The 22,133-nt window shown below is 43.1% G+C and overlaps 1 protein-coding gene across 1 annotated transcript in view; it reads left to right on the forward strand.

Annotated features, from left to right (window-relative positions):
- Window positions 1-22,133, forward strand: part of LOC127383600 (ovostatin-like) — a 73,902-nt gene that overhangs the window by 13,137 nt on the left and 38,632 nt on the right. Inside the window, 4 exon segments of the mRNA XM_051616819.1 lie at window positions 327-423; window positions 917-1,145; window positions 2,344-2,467; window positions 2,811-2,922. Coding sequence (XP_051472779.1) covers window positions 327-423; window positions 917-1,145; window positions 2,344-2,467; window positions 2,811-2,922 — 562 coding nt within the window.

Genomic DNA, 22,133 nt, shown 5'->3' on the forward strand with positions numbered 1-22,133 from the left:
AACTAACACTGTTGGCACTGTTTCCCTTCTGACCACAGCTTGTTTGAAAAGACAGTATGGACAGCAAACAGATAAAAGAAACAAGTGATGTGAGTTCTAACTCTATGTCTCATGTTCGTATCTGGAGACCAAAGCACTTCAAGTAATGTTTTCTTATCTGTGAGAGATATCTCAGAGATAAAGTAGTGAAATGAATTAATATTTTTGTGGCATTGTCTCAGTTAGAAAGAATGGGTAATCACTAATCATCCCTCATACTGGCCCATTCATATTAAGACCTGTCCATTCTGGAAGTCTTTGTTATATGAACTAAAATCTCTTACCAGTCGAAATTGCTAGAGAGGAACATGGGAAGAGACTCATCCTTGAGAAAGTTAGGGAATTTTTCCCTGAAACATGGATTTGGGATCTAGTCCTAGTTAAGTGAGTACTCTTTTTCCCCCTCTTTGCCTTGCTTTTAAGATTTAATGTCCCCTGGTGTTCTGCAAGGTATCAGTTCCTTGCCACCTCCTCTTATCTTTTGGCCTGGAAGATCTTGTTTTTTTCAATTGTCACTTGACCATCTGCCCTCCTCTCTCTCATGATAAAATTATCCTGCCCCCAAAGACATCTATTCCCACAGTATCACAAGTCATATTCCCTTCCTAAGAAGAGAGACACCTCTATTTAAAATATGTGTCTTCAAAACAAGAATTCTGAATTTTCTTTTCAAACTCAGGGAAATCATTAGCAGAAGAACTCTCAAATGGGCATTTCTTGGAAGGTTTGGGTGATGAGTTCTGGGGGATACTTGGATGTGGGATTTTTGCAGACAGAATAGGGGTAGTGCTGATTATCAAAACCTGTTGTGTCTACTCAGAAGCAAAGTATATAAAACTTAGCCTTTCCAAACTCATCCTTTATCCATTCCCATCAGCTCTACTGGAAAAGCCAGTGTCTTATACACCATCCCTGACACCATCACTGAATGGAAGGCCGGTGCCTTCTGTGTGCAAGAGTCAGTTGAATTTGGTCTGTCTGTGCCTGCCACCCTGACAGCCTTCCAGCCTTTCTTTGTGGACTTGACCTTGCCATACTCTATCACCTGAGGAGAATATTTCCTGCTTAGAGCCAATGTCTTCAATTACCTTGACCACTGCAATAAGGTGTGTACTTCTGCCCACAATTACCCCATCCCCAAATATGATGCAGCCTTTGCAGTCTGGAAAAAAAAAAAAGAAAAAAAGCAACACAATGATTGGTGTAGATGACTGGATCTGTCCTGCTCTGGATTCATGTACTGCTCATTCAATTGATGACAGATAATCCTGACTGGATTTGTCCTCCTAAGACACTACAAAGCAGAGGGAGATCTGTGTAAACAGTGACTATAATGGGTATATAAGCAACTGTCTCTAAAGATCCATACAGGAAGGAAACAAGTGCTTTGCAGAGTATCATTCACTATCTATAGTCATGCAAATTATGGATGGTTTTAGTGGGGTGTTTCTTTATGGATATATACATATATATTTGAAAGCGTGAAGAAACGAAGGACTTGTGCTTGCCAAATAGAAGAAAGTGGGAAGGCCAAGAAGTGGAGAACAGATAAACCCTTATTCAGGGCAAAAGTTCCAAAAGTACCAAAACAGGCAGTACAGAAGTCCAGTACTTGCTGTCCACCTAGAGGCTCTATTGCGGGGGGATCATGCTCTCAATGTTCAGTACTTTCCAGGCAAAATGCCTCCAGACCACAAGTGCACTGCACTTCTACATGGAGAGACCTTTCATACAGTTTAAAGAATACTTGAAGAAAGAAAAAGAGGGATGTTCTGTGGCTTCTTGTTTCTTATATTGTGTCTCGGAATCCTGAAAAAAAAAAAGAGGCAGGTGTAGAATCTAGAGTTCTGCTTGATTTTAATGGTGAAAATCAGCTCCATAGTCCCACAAGCAGATGACCACCAAAGGATGAAAACTCAAGACACAATTTAGTAATGTTTTTTCCAAACTTTGTTAACAGTCTGACCAAATAAAACATATAGGCCTAGGGTTTTTAACATCCTAAAAAAAAAAAAATCTCTGTTATTGAGACTTTCATCTCTTATCTCATTTTTCAATTATTCCTACAAGAGCAGAACAAACACTAATCAGTGGTTATCTTTGCAAGTCAGATCAAAGCCAGTAGCACCAGGTCAACTGAACATAACTCAATGTCCTGATCAGGATCAGCATCATCCAGGCTTTAAATCTGCTCTATACTGTTAGTACTGGACATATACAGAGACTCTCACCCACCTCTAACAATAAAACACCATTTGCCTTTTGAAAAAGATCATTTCATCATACTTCTTTTTCTGTTCTCAGATTAATGTTTTGCTGTTAGATTCCATTGATTATCATCCTGAACTCATCTCCCCAGAGGATGATGGATGCATATGTGCCAAAGAAAGACGCACCTATGTTCGGAATATTTTCCCCAAAGAAACTGGTAAGTAACGTTACATGTACCTGGTTTTCTACTTGAAATTGATACTAATACATTCATACCTCACATGAAAAATCTAGTCTTTTTCCAATATGGAAAACTTGGTCTATCACTGGTCTTTCCAGCTATCTGGGTTGAAGAACTCTTCCACAACTGCAGTGTGTTTATCATTCCCATTTTATAGATCAGTTCTCTTCCCATATGTCTTACCCAGAATGACTGATCATTCATTTTGTTGCACTCCATAATACATTTAGGTATTCATTATCAGATGAAATTTAGTGCTTTTGTCATTGTTCTGCCTGATTGTGATCCATTTTATTCTACTTTTCTGCTACTATTTAAGGTAACATAGTATTCAGCATTACTGCAGAGACCAAGGATGATGGAGCTTGTGGAGACAAAGCACCTAGGAACATCAGTATTGACTACAGGGACACCCAAATCAGAACATTCTTGTGGAGGTAGGGTCTGAGGTAACACTTGCTTTTTAATGGTTTATAAATCAATCAGTTTATCTCCATTTCCTTGTTTTAAAGCTTATTGATGGCCATACAGTGATGCAATTAGAAAACAAAAACCATGTTCTCCTTTGTCTGGAAAATGTAAGTTCTGATCATTGTTTCTGACTTGCTAAAAGGGTGAAAACAGCATTTAACAGGTGCACCTACTGAGTGGATATCCTCTGTTATAAAGTGTGCTTATTATATTCCCTTCCCCATCAGTTTCTCACTGTAATCATGAAGCTGCTAGCTCCTTAAACTGCATGTAATATCCCAGCAGCCCAAAGAGCTTTGAACTGATGCTTGCCCCGCTAGCAACTAGAAATAGGTTTATTTTTTAAAAGCACGTACAAATTAATCAAAAGTCTATTTTCTTTCAGTCAATAGTGGCTAAACATCAGAAAAGGGGTTCTCTTGTGTATATGTCCCCTTGGTAGTCTTCTCGTAAACCTCAGTACTTCCAACAGGACATGAAACACTGTTCTGATCTCCTCTGGAAAGATACCTATTCCTTCTCTTACATTAGTTCATTCCCAAATCTAACCTATGATGTAATCCATGGATCAGAATTCACACAGTGAAAATACATTTACTTGGGGTCCTGCAGAATAAACAACAGAAGCCAACATCCTCGTGATGTTAATTAATTTCCAGTTTCTTGATTGTCCTGACCATGAGGAGATGCTGGAGAATTAAGCTCAATCCTCTCGGATATTTTTCCTTCTCTGGCAGCAGGATGTGTAGTAACTACAGAATCAGGTAACAAGCAGGATAAGAAACTGTCGCGAGCCAATGCCAAGGACTACCAGCTGTCAGGATGCTTCTGCGACTCCCCACCCCCCCCACCCCGCCCCGCAATGTCGAGGGCTTTGTGAATGAACCCGAGAGCTCACACATCGCATTCGCCTCTCACAGAGGAACGGCCACTGTGGGACCTTATCTTAGAGTATTTTAGAATACCCCTCCTCACCACGCTCACAAATTGTTACTGAGACCAATGTTTAGTTTACGAATCAACCGGTTTATTAAGGGTTAATACAAACTGAGGGACCAAGGTTCAGGAGAGGCAGCCTAGGTATATATCAGGAAAATAATTCAAAGGTACTGTGGTCTTATTGAATGTGCACTCCGAGGCAGAGATGTGGAATCAAAGGAGTAAAAGGGTAGGAGTTGAGCCCGGCAGGAAAGTTAGAGAGAGAGAGAGAGAGAGAGAGTGTGTATGTGTGTGCTTGTGTGTGTGTGTGTGTGTGCGCACGCGTTTAGCCTTCCGTAGCGTGCTGCTCCCGGGATGCGGCTGCCAGGGCTCGGCATCAGATCTGTGGGGCTTTCCGGTACCCCCGGTACCGGGGGTGACCCCCAGCAGCAGCAGCAGCAGCGGACGCGGCTCCCCCGTGAGTCGCTGCGGGCTCCAATCCCGGGACAGAGCGGCAGGCGGGCCGGGCAGGCAGCTGCGGGTCCGGTCCGGTCCGGTTTGGCTCCGGTGTTAGGCTCGGGCAGCTCCAGCCAGGCAGGCCCCGGCGGGCAGGGATCCCTGGCGAGCGGGCCGGCTCCCCGCGGAGCGGGTACGGGTGCTCCCCCTCGGCTCCTCCGGGCAGCGGTGCTGGGGCTCCAGGGGCTTCTGGTGCTGCAGCAGGGTCAAGTCCCGGGCAGGCAGAGAGCAAAGCCTGCAGATCTTGCCCTCTTTTATAGATCAGAAATCACTGTTCGAGTAAAGTACCACTGTTCAAATTAGCCAGTTAGCACTGGCCAGGTATGTACTTTGTCAGAGGCATCTTTTACCTGTTGTCCATTTTCCTGCCAGTTATCATAACCCTTATGCTCTTTTCTTGCTGTGGACTTATCTGGTAGAGCAAGAGGCCTGTTCCAGTCTGTCCTTGGCTAAATCAGCAAAAAGATGCCACTCTTGCTTTGCTGGCTTGAAAGGCATTTTGTTTAGTCTTATTGTGGGGGGAGAGAAGATGGACCATTCCCCACAGAAACATACAGGTCTTCATTTCAATGTCACTTTGGGCTCTGCAAACATATTTCTGATGCCAGTTTGGCAGGCAGATAATGGATGTCTCACATCTGTATGTATGGCATCAGTGGGATTTGGAATACACAATCAATCACTTTCTCCCCTTGTCTGCTCCAGGTGGTGTTACACAAATAAAAACACTTACGTGATCCTCGTCCCTACATTCCCAGATCTCACAGATGAAAAGGAAAGAGAGATCTTTCTCAGTTGAGCAGGACTTTGTAGTGACCCAGCCCAAGCCAGCTCCTGTACGGATCTATGCTTACTATGAAACAGGTTGGTCTTTGATTTCAACCAGTATAAAGTTTGGGGGGCAGGGACAGCAGAAACACTGCATGCATTATGAGACCCAGAACCAGTCCTCCTGGAACCAGCTCTCCTTGGAACTCTCTCAGTACCTAGATTTAAGTGCCATGGCGGAGTCTCATTTTACTTTAGTGAGCTTGGTCTCATGCCCAAGGTGCTAAGTTACAAAAATGCATGTGTCAGAGGAGTTTTCAAAGATTTCCAGCTTAAGTGTGCATAGGCTATATCCACCCTCAGGGAAAGGCACAGGAAGTGGTTTCCAGGGTAGTGGGAACGTTTCTTCATTGTTTTCCAGAGAAGTATGCTGTTGCTCAGTTTACATCACCTTACAAAGAGGCTGTTTCAGAAATGGACTAATGATTAGAAAAGTGAAAGACAGGAAAAAAACCAAGCAGGTAAGAAGGTGAAATATAAAGCAGAATGAGCAGGGGGATTGGATGGGAGAGTGCAGCAATAACTGTTCTCATAGAAGTTAAGTCTTCAGTCTCTACCAAGCTTCTCAGGAAGCAGCCAGAGACAGTGGCCTGAACCTGTCCCATGCCACATGCTTGGTGGACTCTTAAATGGAGACCACTTTGTTGTTCATGGGACAAGTTCTGCCTCTAGGATGAAAGCCAAAGTGCAGAAGAATTGAGAGACTGGAAAATACCTTGAGAGTGTCCTCAAAAGCATTGAAGCTTAGCCAGGAATAATCTACATAAAACTGTCCTTGAAAGCCTCTCTTCTGAAGCCTGCACTTCATGAGCACAGGCAGGGTTCTTCACATGGACTCAGAGAAACCACTTCCTGCCCAGCTAACCCATCTGAGGACAACACTCGAGGTCTTGCAAATCATGGAGGTGGTGTGTTGGCTAGCCAGAGGGACGATGCTGCCTTGCTGTAGGGAGGTGTAGGTCTGTGTACTACTCAACACAGCAGATAATGCTGGCTGTTACCTGCTGAGCAGCTCCCAAGGTGTATGGGCACAGGTTGCTGCCAGTCATTGGTCCAGATCTTGTCTGTTTTGCACAGACTACCCAGTATCCTGAAACTACATATAATATCCTGCAGCTGTTGGTTTGTTCTCATTGAGGCTATTTTCTTTTGGATTTTTGCCTGCAGGACCATCATAAATGTTGAACAAGTAGTCAAGCACTCTATTTTCTTCTTTTATGAAGTCCTGGAAAAGGCCATTTCACCTTACTAATCGCAGTGGGAACCTGTGACACCATTTGAACTGGTGTCTGATTCTCTGTTTTCTTTCATGGCACACCTCTTCATATCTGTATCATAATAATATATAACTTTCCATCAATAAACCTCCCTTTTACATTAGGCATTCCTTTTTTATAATATCAGAGAACACATTTTAATGAAAATCCGCATGTTAGGATTGCTGTCTGGGGGAGGATAAAGAAAGAGATATATGTCCTGCCTGCCATTCTCAGCCTCCTCTCCCAACTACAGCAATAACCACTGGCTACTACTGTAATATATATCATGTTAGTACTTGAAGGGCTGCTACAAGGAAGATGGAGACTAACTTTTTACAAGGAGTCACATGGAAAAGATGAGGGGTAATGGGTACAATTCACTCCAGGGGAGATGTCGATAGGACACGAGGAATTTTTTCACTATGAGAACTATCTGTGATTGGAATAATCTCCCCAGGGAAGTGGTGGATTCCCCAACATTGGACACTTATAAGCTTCAGCTAGACAGGGTGCTAGGCTATCTTGTCTGACCGTGCTTTTGCCAAGAAAGTTGGATTAGATGTTCCTTGAGGTCCTTTCCAACCTGGTATTCTATGATTCTGTGATTCCATGTTCAGTCACTCCCACTTCCAGAGTATAGGCTAAACAGCCCACCAGCTTTTCCCAGCCCTGCCAGGGTGCTGCTTCTGCCCCTGTGACACAGAAGTAGAGGTTTATGTGTGGACATTACGCAGTGATACTGCATCAGTCTTCATAGACAAGACAATGAAGAAAGGGGCAGTTTTCAGTCCAGGCCCAGTGATTTCCCAGTCCCACAAGCTGGATCTCCCCCTACCAGGCCCTCCAGGGCACCAGACATGCCCAAGTTTGTCCAAAAGAGATGGTGAGCCTGGGCCATGATGCCTTAGTCCCAGCAATAAACCTCTCCTTTTTCCTGCACCTCTCATCATCCCCCACTTCATGGAGCCATGGTGGTTTCTGCAAACATGAACACTTTTGGGCTGTATAGTGTCAGAGTCAGCGTATGGGTGGGAAGAGCATGATCCAGGCACTATCAGAGGCCTCAAAGAGGGGACAAAGGGACACGGAGACACAGCTGGAAATGAGGGAGCAAAGTAACACCAGCTGGGCTCGGGGAAGAAATATGGATGTGGCTCCTCTTACCTTGAAGCAACAACTGCGCCAGCAGCCCTTGTCAGCTCCACCAGGCTCCCATGGGAGAGGTGGCAGAAGCAGGAGCAGGAGCAGGGCTGGGGCCAGGGCAGTTCACAGCTGGTGGGATTCAGCCCCACTCTGGATTCTTCCCCATATGGCCCAGGGCAGGAGTCACTGGGCTGTACTGGGGGCTGACCATCCACCATGCAGGAGCAGGGAGAGAAGGATGGATCTATCATGTAGGACCAGGAATGGGAAGAAAAACAAAAACAAAAACACCACAAAAAAAAGACCTGCTGTGCAAGGGCCTGAAAAAGGAATTAAGCAAAGATGGAAACTGTTCATGTGAGGAGGATTACAGTATGTGCTTTGGAAGGATCGTTTCACCAGGCAATTTGCTAAAGTTGTCTGTGGACTTTCATTTTATTTCAGTGAAAATTAATCATCATTTCAATACAGAATATCCTTCTTCCAAAAAAAAAGATTTTTTTAAAAGGTACGAAATAATTTTAGTCAGTGAAATTCGTGCTTCTGAGTTACTCAGGACTAGATCATCATCAAACTAGATGTCTGAGTCTCTGCAGGCAGCAGGGTACCCAAATACAGGATCCATCAGCCATGTTCGAGTTTTAGAATTGCACAGGGCTGGTCATCCAGGATATGCATGATGTTGATGTTATAAAAAGCCATTTCATTAAGTTTCACAGATGAGGAATTTGTGGGATGTGAATTTGCTTTGGATAGATAGAGTGCAGATTTCCATGCTAAGCTCCAAATATAAAACTTCACTGTCAGTACGAGGGAAACAAGAAATGTTTTCTGTGAATTTTGCTTTCTTGACACACCCCAAACGGTAGTGACTAACTCAATTTACATGAGTGTCAGAGAGAACTAAAGTAAGATAAATCAATAGTTACAGCAACAAGGTTGAAAAGGAGAGCAGGCTGAGGGGATGTGGTTACAGGATGTACATGTTTTGGGGTGATTTGAGGCCAGTTAAGCCAAGGCTTCATCATCCCACATGGAATTTATAAAATTCCCCCTCAGGCCTGGCCAAATGTTATTTTGTTCAGCTGAACATTGTTTTCTGGGAAAGAACAAGATACTGGGGAAAAAAATAAAAGGTAAAAAAAAAAACCTGATTTTTTATCATTCTTTTGGAGCCTTATGATGGGGTCTCCAGAATTGGACACAGCACTGCAGGTGGGCTCTCACAAGGGCCGAGTAAAGGGGGAGAATTACCTCTTAACCTGCTGGCTATGCTTCTTTTCATGCAGCCCAGGACATGTTTGGCTTTCTGGGCTGCAAGCACACATTGCTGGCTCATGTTGAGCTTCTCATCAACCATCACTCCCAAATCCTTCGCCTCCAGACTGTTTTTGATCCATTCTCCACCTAGCCTATATTTGTGCTTGGGATTGCCCTGACCCATGTGCAGGACCTTGCACTTGGCCTTGTTGAACTTCATGAGGTTGGCACAAGCCCAGTTCTCAAGCCTGCCAAGGTCCCTCTGGATGGCATCCCTCCCTTCCAGCATGTTGACCTCATCACACAGTTTGGTGTCATCAGCAAACTTGCTGAGGGTGCACTCAATGCCACTGTCCATGTCGCTGACAAAGATGTTAAATAGCACTGGTCTGAGTAGCGACCCTTGGGGAACACCACTTGTCACAGGTCTCCATCTGAACATTGAGCTGTTGATCACCACTGTTTGAGTGTGACCATCCAGCCAGTTCCTTACCCAACGTGTGGTCCATCAATCAAATCTGTACTGGTCCAGTTTTGATACCAGAATGTCATGTGGGACAGTGTCAAAGGCTTTGCACAGGTCCAGATATATTACTTTGGTTGCTCTTCCTTTGTCCACTGATGCCCTGATTCCACTGTAGAAGGTCACCAGATTAGTCAGTAAGGATTCACCCTTGGTGAAGCTGTGTTGGCTGTAACCACTGTCACCCCATTGTTTTCCTTGTGCCTTAGCAGAGCCTTCAGGAGGACCTGCTCCATGATCTTGCTGGGCTCAGAGGTGAGACTCACTAGCTTATAGTTCCCTGGGTCTTCCTGTTTTCCTTTCTTGAAAACAGGGGTTAGGTTTCCCTTTTCCAGTCAGTGGGGATTTCTCCTGACTACCAAGACTTTTCAAATATGATCGACAGAGGCTTTATGACTGTGTCAGCCAGTTCCTTCAGGAGGCATGGATGAATCCTGTCAAGTCCCAGAGACCTGTGCACCTTCAGGTCCTTCAGATGGTCATGAACCTGCTCTTCTACAGTAGGGAGATCTTTTTTTCCCATTTCCTTCCTTTGCCTTCTCTAACTGGGATGGTGTGACCAGATCCTTTGCTGGTGAAGACTGAGGCAAAGTAGTCATTGAGTACATCAGCCTTCTGTATGATCTGCCTGACCATGTCTCCAAGTTTCCTTCTGAAGCAGGTCCACGGTTTCCCTAGTCTTCCTCTTATTGCTGACATACCTGTAGAAACCTTTCTTGTTATTCTTAACATCCCTGGCCAGGTCCAACTATATCTGTGTTTTAGCCTTCCTTACCTGATCCCTTGCTTCTCTGACAACTTGTCTGTACCACCCTCAGGATACCTGGCCCTGCTTCCACATCCTGTATAACTTGTTTTTACATTTAACTGTGTTTAGGAGCTCCTTGCTCATCCATACAGGCCTCATGGCTCTCCTGCCTGCCTTCCTCTTTGTTGGGACACATAGCTTCTGGGCATGGAGAAAGTGACCCTTGAATACAGAGCAGCTTTCCTGGGCCCCTCTTCCCTCCAGGGCTTTGTCCCATGGTGCCCTACCAAGCAGCTTCTTGAAGAGACCAAAATCTGCTCACTTGAAGTACAGGGTAGTGAGCTTTCGTCACTCATTTCTCACTGCCCTAAGGATCCTGAATTCAACCATGTCACAGTCACTGCAGTCTAGTCTCCCATTAAGTCTTACACCATCAAGCACCTTTTCTTGCTGGTTCCTCTACTAATCCACTGATCACAGAAGACCAGAAATGTGCCAGAGGAGCCTTCAATTGAGAAATTATGATGTGTGAAAATGCTGTAAGGAAACTACCCAGCCTTGCTCTCTGATAATTTCTTGTTGAGTTCAACTGCCACCTACCTGGTTGGCAATTAGGGAAGTAGACCCATGTCTGCAGTCAAATGACCCTCACCACCTGATTTATCAGACAGGTGACATAGTCTTGGTCAGACTTCTGGCAGCACTGGTTGTGAAATGTGTAGCATAAGGGAAGGGTTTCTTGAGGAACATCAGTCATCTACATTTTAAGGTTTTAACCAGAGTTATAATGAAAAGTTTTCTAAAATATTTTTCAAGTGGAGAAGAAACACATTGTCAGCTAGTCCTGTAGCTCAACAGCAAGAGACAGCTTCTTCCTGCTCAGTATCCTAAAGAATCACTTTTTGAGGGTCAAGGAAATAAAAAATGCAAGAAATACAGGAAAATGCAATGCATTGGATACACGACTTACAACCCTTCTTCTAGGAAACTTCCCACTCTTTCCCTTTCTGATCCTTTTGCTCAATGCACTGATCTCCTGATGCATTTTGATCCTGCCCTGGAGTCCCTTCTTCGCCTTTCCTGTCACACCAGTGTTCCTTCTGGGCAAACCAGGACCTCCCTTAAGAAGGTGATTTCAGCAGGGGTCCCGCACCCTAAGTTATCACACTGTGTTTATAATCTGATAGCTGGAAGATGTAAAAAGTCTTATTTGAGAATGAAGAGAAGGTAAATATGAACAAGACAGGCAGAGGTGGAGGGAATAAAAATCACTGTACTGTGTATGAACAGGGCTCCATGTGCATACTAATAAAAGTGCTAAACTTACATATTTTTTCCAGCCTCCCACTCTTTGGCTCAGTACCCACAGGGAAGAGAAGGCTGGATTATTACCCAAGGCAGTTGCATAACTGTTTTTATTTCACTTTATTGGAAGTGACTAGCTCCAGGCCCCACTGTTCCCTCTTGCTATCCCTCCTGTCAAGGCGTGTGCACGCACACACATGGTCATTTTCTCTACTGGCAGTCTTGCTCATGGATTTGTACCATGATGTTTGGATGGTCTATGGGGATGGCTATCCCACAGCACCTTTTGGCACATGTTCCATTGTTACATCACCCTGGAGGGGAACCTTTTTTCCTTCCTTTTGATCAGCATTTCTCTGTACATAGCTTGCCCCAGTGCCTCTCTGCTCCTTCCACTGTGCACCTCTGAGAAGTGCCTGTCTTCATTCCACCTGCCTTAAACATCAACCTTGAGCCAGCAGAAGGACCTTCACAAGATGCATGTACCTCATCAGAGAAGGGCAGGAGCCCAGGCAATAACATCACACCCAAAGCTAGAACTAAACACAAATTCCATATGCATTTTGTATGTCTTTTTATATGGTAAAGTTTTACTTGGAAAGAGAAGTCATATGAGTCAAAGAGGTTATAGTTAGTTGTCCCAAGTGCTGTTTGCAGGCACATTTCTAAATTTTCTCTCCCTTTTTTCTCTTCCCTTCCTTGGCAATCATCTCAGTAATACAAGTGTATAGATGAAAATAACTTTTCACTCTTTACTACATCAGGGATTGTCTTTATTTCCCTGTAATATCCAAATACTATCAGTGAACATGCAAAGAGTTATTGTTTATGTGTTTTTAAATTATTAGATATAATTCCCTAATTACCTTTAATGGATTTCATAATCAGTGGGATTTCAACAACTGATCCTATTCTGTGTGTACTGAGTACTGTAAGTATCAGACAGATACACTGCAGGTTCTCATGATGAAGGGTTAATAACCTTGATTGCAGCTTATTTTTGCAACACACAGTATGAATTTCCTGTAAGGCAAGACAAAGGCTATATATAGAGGTAATATTTGTTATAGGAAATAATCTGACCCCCCAAGCCTATCTGCTGGCCAGGTGAACAGGTACTTGTCTCCAACTGCACTAGGCACCTCTGCAAGAGGTAGAGACGACGACCCACCATCCCGCCAAAAAACCTCCAACCACAAAGAATGGGGTCCTCTAGCTTCCCTCTTCTCTGAGCAAGAGAAAGCTACAGTTCTGAATCCTAAGAGATCAACTACTAAAGGTCTCTGTAGCCTCTTCCGCTACCGACACAGAGGCAACACCTGTCACACAAAAACCTGTGACACTTTCACCACTGGGGATCCTGCCAACTACGCCAATTAATGTCACAATCCAATAACCAGATATGTGGAGGTTCTCATAGGATCTCTCAGAGACAAAGTACAATATCGGGTGCTAAAAGACAAAGAATCACCAGGACTTATGGAAGATTGGACAGAACCGCCTTGCTTTCTAAGCTCCCTCACTCTCTTGTGGAGCCTAGGTGTGGCTGGGGTCGACCTTCCTTGCCTAATTTAAGTTGTACAGCAGGTTTATAGGTATTTTATGAACAAAAAACCCCTCACCCTTGGCCCTGAGCGACCCCGTTGAGAAGATCTAAAGGTGATCCCAAATGGTGAAATTAAGATGCAAACAAGGTCAGATGTTATGTATACACCAAACTTTATTAGAGGTGCACAACAAAAATTCAAAATCCCTAGGCCGGATAGGACAGAAAGAAAAAGGCAGGAAAGTGAGGAGAAAGAAGAAATACAAAGAACAGCAAGTGATAGAATAGTTATCATCACAGTCTGGTGATGTCATCAGGTGGGGAAGCACTCCCCTGTATTGATAGCATCACAGCTTTTTATAGTCACGGTTCTTGACCTCAGCCCCTCAGCCCCTCCTCCGTACACATCGTACATATGCGCGATGTATCTCCAAGGTGGTATTCAGGGTGGTTGGTGACTTCATCCAGGTCTTCCTCAAACTCAGAGCTGCAGCCAATCGGCTTAGAAGGGAGGAGGGTGGCTACCGAGCTGTCCCCTTCCCTTGTAATTTCAGCACCTTCTGGCTAATTTCCGTGTTGACGAGATAAACTACTCTTTGGTGCAAAGGTTCATTTCCATTTCTTGTGCCACTAGCTTGCGTTCCAACAATGTTGAAACATCTTGGCCACAAGGTTGGCTTCTCACAATGCCTCATTCTTGGATGTGTTCAAGGCCATGTTGGGTGGGGCTGGGAGCAACCTGGTCTAGAGGGAGATGTCCCTGGCCATCCAGGGGGGTGGGATCTAGATGATCTGTAAGGTTCCTTCCAACTCAAACCGTTCCATGATTCTATGATATTAGATAAGTAGATCTATGAGGCTATGTTAGATATATGAATTTCAGTTTTACATGCTGACTCTTAGAGCATACTTTGTGTGTGTCTATTTGGATTTCTTTTTGGTTTCAGTTCACAACTGCCTAAATGACAATGGGTAGTTTGGGCTGAGTCATGCTTTCCAAAAAAAGCCCCAGACACTATTGCTTAGAAAACTGCTATTTTGCAGAAGTTATTTTCTTAAGAAATCGAAAATGAGGACAGCTAATAGCGAATATTTCTGGAGGAAGTTCAGCATGGTTTTTGTTACTTGGTAGCTACACAATCGCTTTTTTATCAGTATTTCCATCTCTGCTTGATAATCTGCTAAATCTTTTGGTTTGTATGAATATGTGTTCATTCCTTCACCATCTGACATTTATATAACACCCCCCCAGGAAACACTGGCTGCCTCCTGACTGTTTTCCTAACTTTTGTTATTTATTAACGGTATTATATTTTATTCTGCTGCGCCTAATTTTTTAATTTTTTAACAACATTCTTAAACTTCCTTTTATCCCCAGGTATTTCTCCTCATCTTTTGCACTGCACTTCCCTGCAGTACTCTGGCTACCAGAGCAGTCAAAAGCCTCTGTATAGCTAACATTGCCTTAACACTCGCTCTTTTTCTAAGCTTCAGGCAAAGAGCAATAGGGCTGTCTGTGCAAATGTGAGCAGAACAGAGAACCTCTGACATTAATGAGGCTTCACACATTCAAGGTGGTTTGTGCTGAAACATTTTCTCTGCTGGGTTATTCATACACAACAGAAATCTTCACAGGGATCATGAATCTCTATAACAAAGGGTGTTACCAAGTCTTTTCACTGCACAGGCACTGAAGGGCATGTTGACAGTCCTACTGCTGCAATTTGGCTATTTTCCATGGACTGAGGCAAACACCCCACCTACTTAAGCTTCTTGGGAAGAGATTACAGTTTCGACTGAATAATTCTGTTCAATGACCTGCTGGAATTTAGAAAACCTTTTTTCATACTAGATGGAACTTCTGGATAAGCTGCTACAACCAGAGGCTTGCAGAAGACTGACTCAAGTGAGCAGCACTGTTTCTGTGTGACTTTTGTTACAAACGTGACTCACAGCAGCACAGATCTGAATATGGCAAAGGGAAGGAGGAACCACCTGGAACATCTGAAACATCTGTGCTCCAGGTGACATTAGGGAAGATGATCACCATGCTGGGCAGGCAAGGATGTCTCCCAACAGTATTGTGTAATATTTGTGCATATTTATAGTGGAAACAGAATTTATTTCCATATCTAGACCAGTACCCCTCCTCATTTTGGGTTATAGTCCTGACAGATTAATTATCTAACCCATAGTAGCTCTGTTAGCAACTGTGTCAGCAAACTCCTGCAGTATTCTGTTAACATATTATAGGCAATGTTTCTGTCTGTGAGTGTTTTTTTGTTCATAAAATACCTATAAACCTGGCTTTTGCCTTCAGAAGATCACAGTACCCCACATCAGAGCGCTGTTATTGGGTGCTGCCCACAGTAAATATTACCCTGTGTTGAACCTAGTTCATTTCCTGTGGATTTCTGATAAGTTAAAGAAAGCAGTGTATGAATAATTCAAAAATTTCTAAGATAAGCACTATCTAATACACACCCCTCCTCCACCTGGAAAGCCTCTGGCCAAACACTGTCCCTCTGTTCCAGCTCCTCCTTACTGCCTCTCCCTGTTTCCGGATGGGCCCTGGCCCCCAGCCCTTAACTCTTCCAGCCCTTGGGCTGTTTGCAGAGAGCAGTTACAGAGAAGCTCACACAGTAGAGTGGAGGGGAATTACAAGGTGCAGGACAACAGCAGCACCAGACCAGGTTGGGCATCTGCTTGACTCACCACGACCTGCTCTGCACCATGGTGAATGACAAGCTGCCCAGCAAACCAAACATCTTCCTCCTTCTCCTCTTCTTTCCTGGAAATACATCTCCCAACACAGAACCATAAGCAGGATAGATCAGATGCTGTGTTTAACACACAAGGGAAATTGCCTTTGAACTGTGGGCAAAATGAAGCTTCCAACCAAGGCTTGCTTCCCATGCCTGACACAAGTCAAAGAGAGCTTCGTTGAGCAGCTATTTTTGGTTTAGATGTGGCCAGCTGCACAGGAGACACAATTAAGGTTCAGACTATATGTTAGAAGAAAACAAGTTAGTGCAGCACTGGAACAGGTGACCCAGAGAGATGGTGGAAACTCCATCTCTGGAGTCCTATGCAGTCTTGTTCCAAGAGAGAAGCTGGACTTGAGACATCCAGAGATCCCTTGCAACCAAAATCAAAATGTCATGATTTTGTAAGATACTGACAGCAACTGTTTCTTGCTCTGGATCTGTTCTAGAAGAATTCAATAGGCAGTACTATTCTCCTATTTTGGTATGTGGTTGTGCACACCAGCTACTTTACAAAACAGTGCTTGTCAGAAATGCAAGGTCAGAATGGCACATGAATTGACAGGTATGGATTTGGACTGATGGAGCTGATGAAATTTACTGGCTTCTGTGGTCAGGTGCTTGTTCCAGGAAGTATCTGAGAGTCAATAAATAGATGGTAGCCCACATTAAGCTAGAATATTACCTTATTTATACAGACACACTCAGCATTTTTGCCTCAGCCCCTTTCTCTAGGGTCTCTTATTCATCCATCTTGCCTGTTTCTGCCAGAGTCCTGGTCTCTGTTTTCAGAATAGTTTGTTGCATGCAGGGAGGCTGCTGAGGTCTCTTTTGGTAGCTCAGATCCTTTTTGTTCTGGAATGTCTATACACAGACTTAGTGAGCCAAATTATTTAAAGCCCTCATGGTACTTCAATTATTTGAAGTCTTTTTGCCTCCACAGTAGCTTTAGAACTTCCCAAAAAGCTCAAAGTTCAGGCAATAATGTAGCTCTGGACAGGCCCAGCTATCACGCTCCTCAAGGCTGGCACCATATGGCAAGGTGCCTATTAGACTTGCCCAGTAGAGGGTACATGGAAAAGTGGTACGAGGAGTCCTGACAAAAGCTTTCCTCCTATGCATATAGTGGCTAAAATACCCTTCAGACTGAATTGCCACCAGAACCTCCTGCTGCTACATCTGGATAGCCTGAATAAGCACAGGGGTAAAGGAATACTAGGTCCATAAAAATGGTCCAGCATCAGACCAGGGGACTACATTAGCTCTGTATTCCCCCTGTGTTGATGACCATTCATAAGTGCTAAGGGACAGAGTAGAGGAGCAGGGCAAGTACTGTGGAAATGAGTTTCCCATCTGTTACAGCCCTATGGAGCTTCTATCAGAGATAAAAGTTCTTATTGTGGCAGGGATTATATCTGTGCCACTATGTTTTCAAGCCATTTCTGGTCAATTAAGCTATTCAGGACATTTTTTTATAACCTTCCTATCAAAAGTAGCTGATCTTCTCTTCCCTATGAGCCTCATACCAAATTTTATGTAGCTGGTGCCACAGAACAGATACCACATGCCTTGGAGAATTACTGGCAGGTGGGAAGTAACAGCTTCTTTTAAGGGCCTGCACTTGGCTGGACACGTAGGTAAGGCCTTCATTATCCACTTCAGTGGCACCAGCTACTTTTGTTCCTCACACAGGGAAAGATAGTCAGCTCCTGTCTGTCACCTGATGCAGTCTGGGTATATGTGCCCTTCTTGGACTGCTTGGGAACACCGGAAGACTCTAAAGCCATATGCTGGCCATACCAGAATTGGAGATTTGTACTAGTTACTAGCTTTTGTGTTCTATATTTTATCTAGGTAATCCAGATCAGAATTAATAATTGGATTTATTTGTAAAAAACTAGTAAAATGGTCCCTTTTGTTGGATGTCAGATTAGTTTGAGGGTCTTCTGTGAGACACCTTTGTCAAAAGCTCTTTGAAGATTCAAGTACACTTGTGTTGAAATAAGCTACTACTCTCTGAAATCCTTTGTGCGTTCACCTTAATAAGGTCCCGAACTGCAAGCACTCACAATTTTTGCTCAGCATGAGGAAGGATTTGGAAAAGTGGATAGATAAATACAGTAACAGACAGACAAGTGGGTGGTTTTTTCAACCCTAAAACTGCTGAATTTTTCAACCTTTTTTAGCTAATACCTTTGAGTCTAAATAGGAGATTGTGGGATATACAAAAATCGATTAACAGCCTCGAACCTTTCACACTGTCCTTACTCCCTACTGTGAAACTGAACAAAACAGCCTTTGTATTCTCTATTGGCATAGAAATTGATCCTTCAACTGCAAGCACTTTCCTGCTTTTTAGGCTAATTAGTCAGGCAGTTTTAAATGTATAAACCCAAAATAAAATGGAGGCTCATGCCTATCATGCAATTCACACCACAGGAAATGGATTAGACATGCTGATTTGTTAATTGTCTTTCACATAATACTGTTTCCTTAAAACTATTTCACATTTCTAGTCCTCCTAAGCCTTGCTTCTCTCTCTTCCTAGGCAGTATATGGTGCTACTGCCCTTTCTGATACACACTGATTCTCCTGAGAAAGTCTGTTCAGCTGACACACCTGAATGACTCGATGACACTCAGTGCCATATTTGACTATCAAGGGGAAAACAGGAGCTTGATTAGCGACATGGTGTTGGAGAAGGACGTGTTCACCTTGATACATCATAGAATATTTGTTAGTAAATTCAATAGAAATATAGCCTAATAAAAGTTTACTAAAATAATGAATTTCTATACTAAGGGTTGCTTTTAAAACAAGGTGCTTTGTGAAACTATCAGTCAACTATGCCAAGCATCCTGTAGGTTGTGATAACATCAAGTCTTCTAAGACCCTGGGCCCTACAGACACACTGATGTGGATTCTGACCCACCTGGGCAATCTACCAGCGGGAGACTGGAGACAGGACCAGGACAGACAGGACAAAGACGACAAAGGACTAGAATCAACAAAGAACCCCACAGGAGACCCTCGAGCATGCATAATTAAAGATAGCCAATTCCAGGAAATAAAATTACTATGTAGAAGAATTCTGGGAACTCATTGACATGGAACTGAATATGCATGTTTTTGGTGTATATTAGTAGGGGTGTTTCACTGACTCGTTGGAGCACTCATGGTGGATAATTCCCCAGTGCTTCCCAGCGCTGCAATAAAGAATGCCTGCTCAATAACAGCTTGTTTGTTGTTATTGGGTCTTGATCTCGGAATCCTTACCCAGCCACATCTAGCCTCCCACTGCGGTGAGGAGTGTTAGAAAGCAAGGGGGTTTGGAAGCTCCGAATTTTTTTTTGTTTCAACCTGCATCCCTTTCTCTGTGAGTATCTTCTCCTTGTGGGACTGTGCAAATTGATATGACACAGTACATCTAAATTGTCCAGAAATGAGAAATAAGACAGGTTACAATCAGACATTTCTAAGCTAAGACAAAATTTTTAAAGGAATTTGATGTGGAAAATGGACTTTGGTAGCCTTGTGAGGAATAATTTTCCACCATTATCAGATTCTGTGTCCCACATGATATTTCTGTTCATGCAGGGATTAGAGAACTCTTTTGGGATCCTTCATCCTAGAACTCTGACTGACAAAATACACCCCATGTTTGTTTAACCTGTGTAAGTCTCAGAGGAAAACTAATGAAGAAGAATGAGGACTGTAAAAAGAGTGAGGTCCATGAGATCTTTTGTCTCCTGGAGCTTATTTATCATTGTTTCCTGCAGAAGGCTAGTTGGTGAGTAATACAAACGACTAATCCCACCCAGTAAATAATGAATCTGCATTGATTTCCAATCTGATACATCACAGGATGGAACAAGGTCAGTTTCAATATTTCTCTAAGTGTATAAATTAAGGAAGGAAAAAGGCTTCCAGTGTTGGAAAGACAGGAAGAAGCAGCATGGAGAAAACTCAAGGAAATTGAGAAGATATATCACAGCAACAACTCCTGAAAGTAAAAGAATATTTTCTTGAGACAGAGGAGACAAGCCTTCCAAGTTAATATCAGAAAATCACGTCTTTCTCTTGCTTCCAGCACTGAGTCTTTCATGTCCCTTTAGGGAACTTTCTGACCTAGAGAATACTCCATTCTTCAAAGGCTTTGTGCAATGGGGTGAATCAGTAAAGTAATTCTGCTTTTCATTTTCCTTAGCTTCCAAAATCCGACACCACATCAGTGGCATTTCTCATTGTGATGGTGAAGGGAGCAACACTGCAGTTCAGAAGTCGCAAGTCAGTGCTGGTCAGGAACTCTGAGAGCTTGCTCTTTGTCCAGACAGACAAACCCATCTACAAGCCCAGACAGACAGGTACAAGGAATTGAGTTGCTGTGGACTCTGGCAGCAGAAAATCTAAGGGCTTCATGCCACAGAGGCCCTATACTTTTATTCAAGGTTTCAGACTTCTTCAAAGGGGAAGTTAAAGTGCTCAGTAAATTTAATTTCTGTCAGCTGAGATCTAGAGCATGTGGTACCTTCATAACTCATATTCTCCACCCTCCAAGTACAGCATCTCAACCAGATGTAGACACAGGTTCAGATTAATTCTACTCAACTAGACGCATGAATCTGGCATGACTTCAAAAAATAGTCTGCCTTGGCTGCACCTGAATCAACAAAGCAGGAAAGGAATTCCCAAGGGACAATTCAGTTCAGCCAAGACCAGATTATCCTTCTAAATTTATCTGCCTCTAACTGTCTGCATGAGAAAGAGCCATAACTTAAGAGACCTCAGTTCAGAGCCTGTTGATCTGTGGAATGAATCTGAGTTTTAAATTATTGAAACACTGACATTTGCTGGTGATGGCTACAAGTTTAACAGTGGAGTTTCCTTCTTTTCCCTTATACCCTTCAGTTCTGTTGCAGATCATGTCTTTGGACAAAGACTTCTACCCACTAAATAAGAAGGCAGAGCCATAATTATTTTCCGTTAACCAGAAGGCTTATTTCCCAAGTTAACACCTTTACTGTCATCATCCAGAACCACTGAACGCTGCCTTAAAAGTATATGGTCCTTTCTTACTCACACCATCTTTGATCCATTCCGTATCGTGTCCTGGAATGGACTCCATCTATCCCTATTGACTGAGAAACATTCCTTTATGTCAAAGGGATATAGGTGTTTAAAACCAGACTTGCAAAGGAATGTATGTGGCTAAGCATGTAGGCAGGGATCTCCTTTCTGAAAGAGTGAGTGGGCCAAGTTTCCATTTGAAGTAACAGATGTGTAGATGTTTCTGGCAATGTGTGCAACCATATGCTGAGAGGCAGAGAGAGTGGCATGACAAGGACTTGGTTTTAAGGAACTGGTCAGAGGTGTAAGTCAAATTTTTAGCTCGTTTGGGAATCGGCTCCTCATGCAAACAAGCTCTTTGAAAACTCCTACTCATCACATTTTCATACTGTGGTAAGACAAAAAGTTGGGGTTCTAAAACATTACAGATGAGATTCCCTTAACCATCAGAAACTAAGGAAATAGAGCAAGTTCAGATAAAGGAAGAACCCAAACAACTTCTTAGAAGGTGTCTGCCCTTCAGCCCAAATCTCAAAATTACTTCCATCCATATGTGACTAATATTTCTAATGCTGGTTTTCCTTTGTTCTTTCCCTACAGTTACCATTCGCCTTTGTTCACAGAAGTAGATACTAGACATCTATTATTTCAGCAGAACGGGCAGGCACAGAGGTAGTAGTCTCCAGCAGTTGTGCTTGCAGGCTGAGGTTTAAGGAAAATAAGTATGTACAAATGACCTTTTTCCTTTATGTAAAGGAAGGCTGAGTAGTTGGGCATCAAAACAAGTTCCAACAGTGATTTTTTGACTGGAGACTGTGCTGTAGGAATAAAATAGTCAATCAATGTAAGCCATGCTGTGAACAGAATTACACTTGCCTAGAGGTCATATCAGAATGGCTTATTACTCTTTCCAAGAAGAATTTTCTATTTGCCAAGTGGGGTGGAAACCATAGTTAGTTAAACAAACTAGCAAAACGAAAGAAACAAAATTATTTATGTAGATGACCCCTATCTTCCCCAGCATGCCCTTTTTGTCTTTTTGTTTTTTGTTGTTTTTTTTTTAAATGTTTGAACTTCAGTGACAGAAAAAAGTTATTAGGAAGGATGTTTCTATCAATTATTCAAGTACTCACCTTTCATCTGAGAAAACAGAATTTACAATTATTATCTGAGACATCTTCTAGTGGAAAACTGAAGGAAAGGACCCAGAGATGGACCCTGAAGCCGTGACAGCTGCACAAACAGTGCTGAAATCAGTATGCACAAACCTGAAGTTGGTTTACATAATTATGG

Source organism: Apus apus, chromosome 1 (assembly GCF_020740795.1).
Source record: "Apus apus isolate bApuApu2 chromosome 1, bApuApu2.pri.cur, whole genome shotgun sequence".
NCBI classification, from domain to species: Eukaryota; Metazoa; Chordata; class Aves; order Apodiformes; family Apodidae; genus Apus; species Apus apus.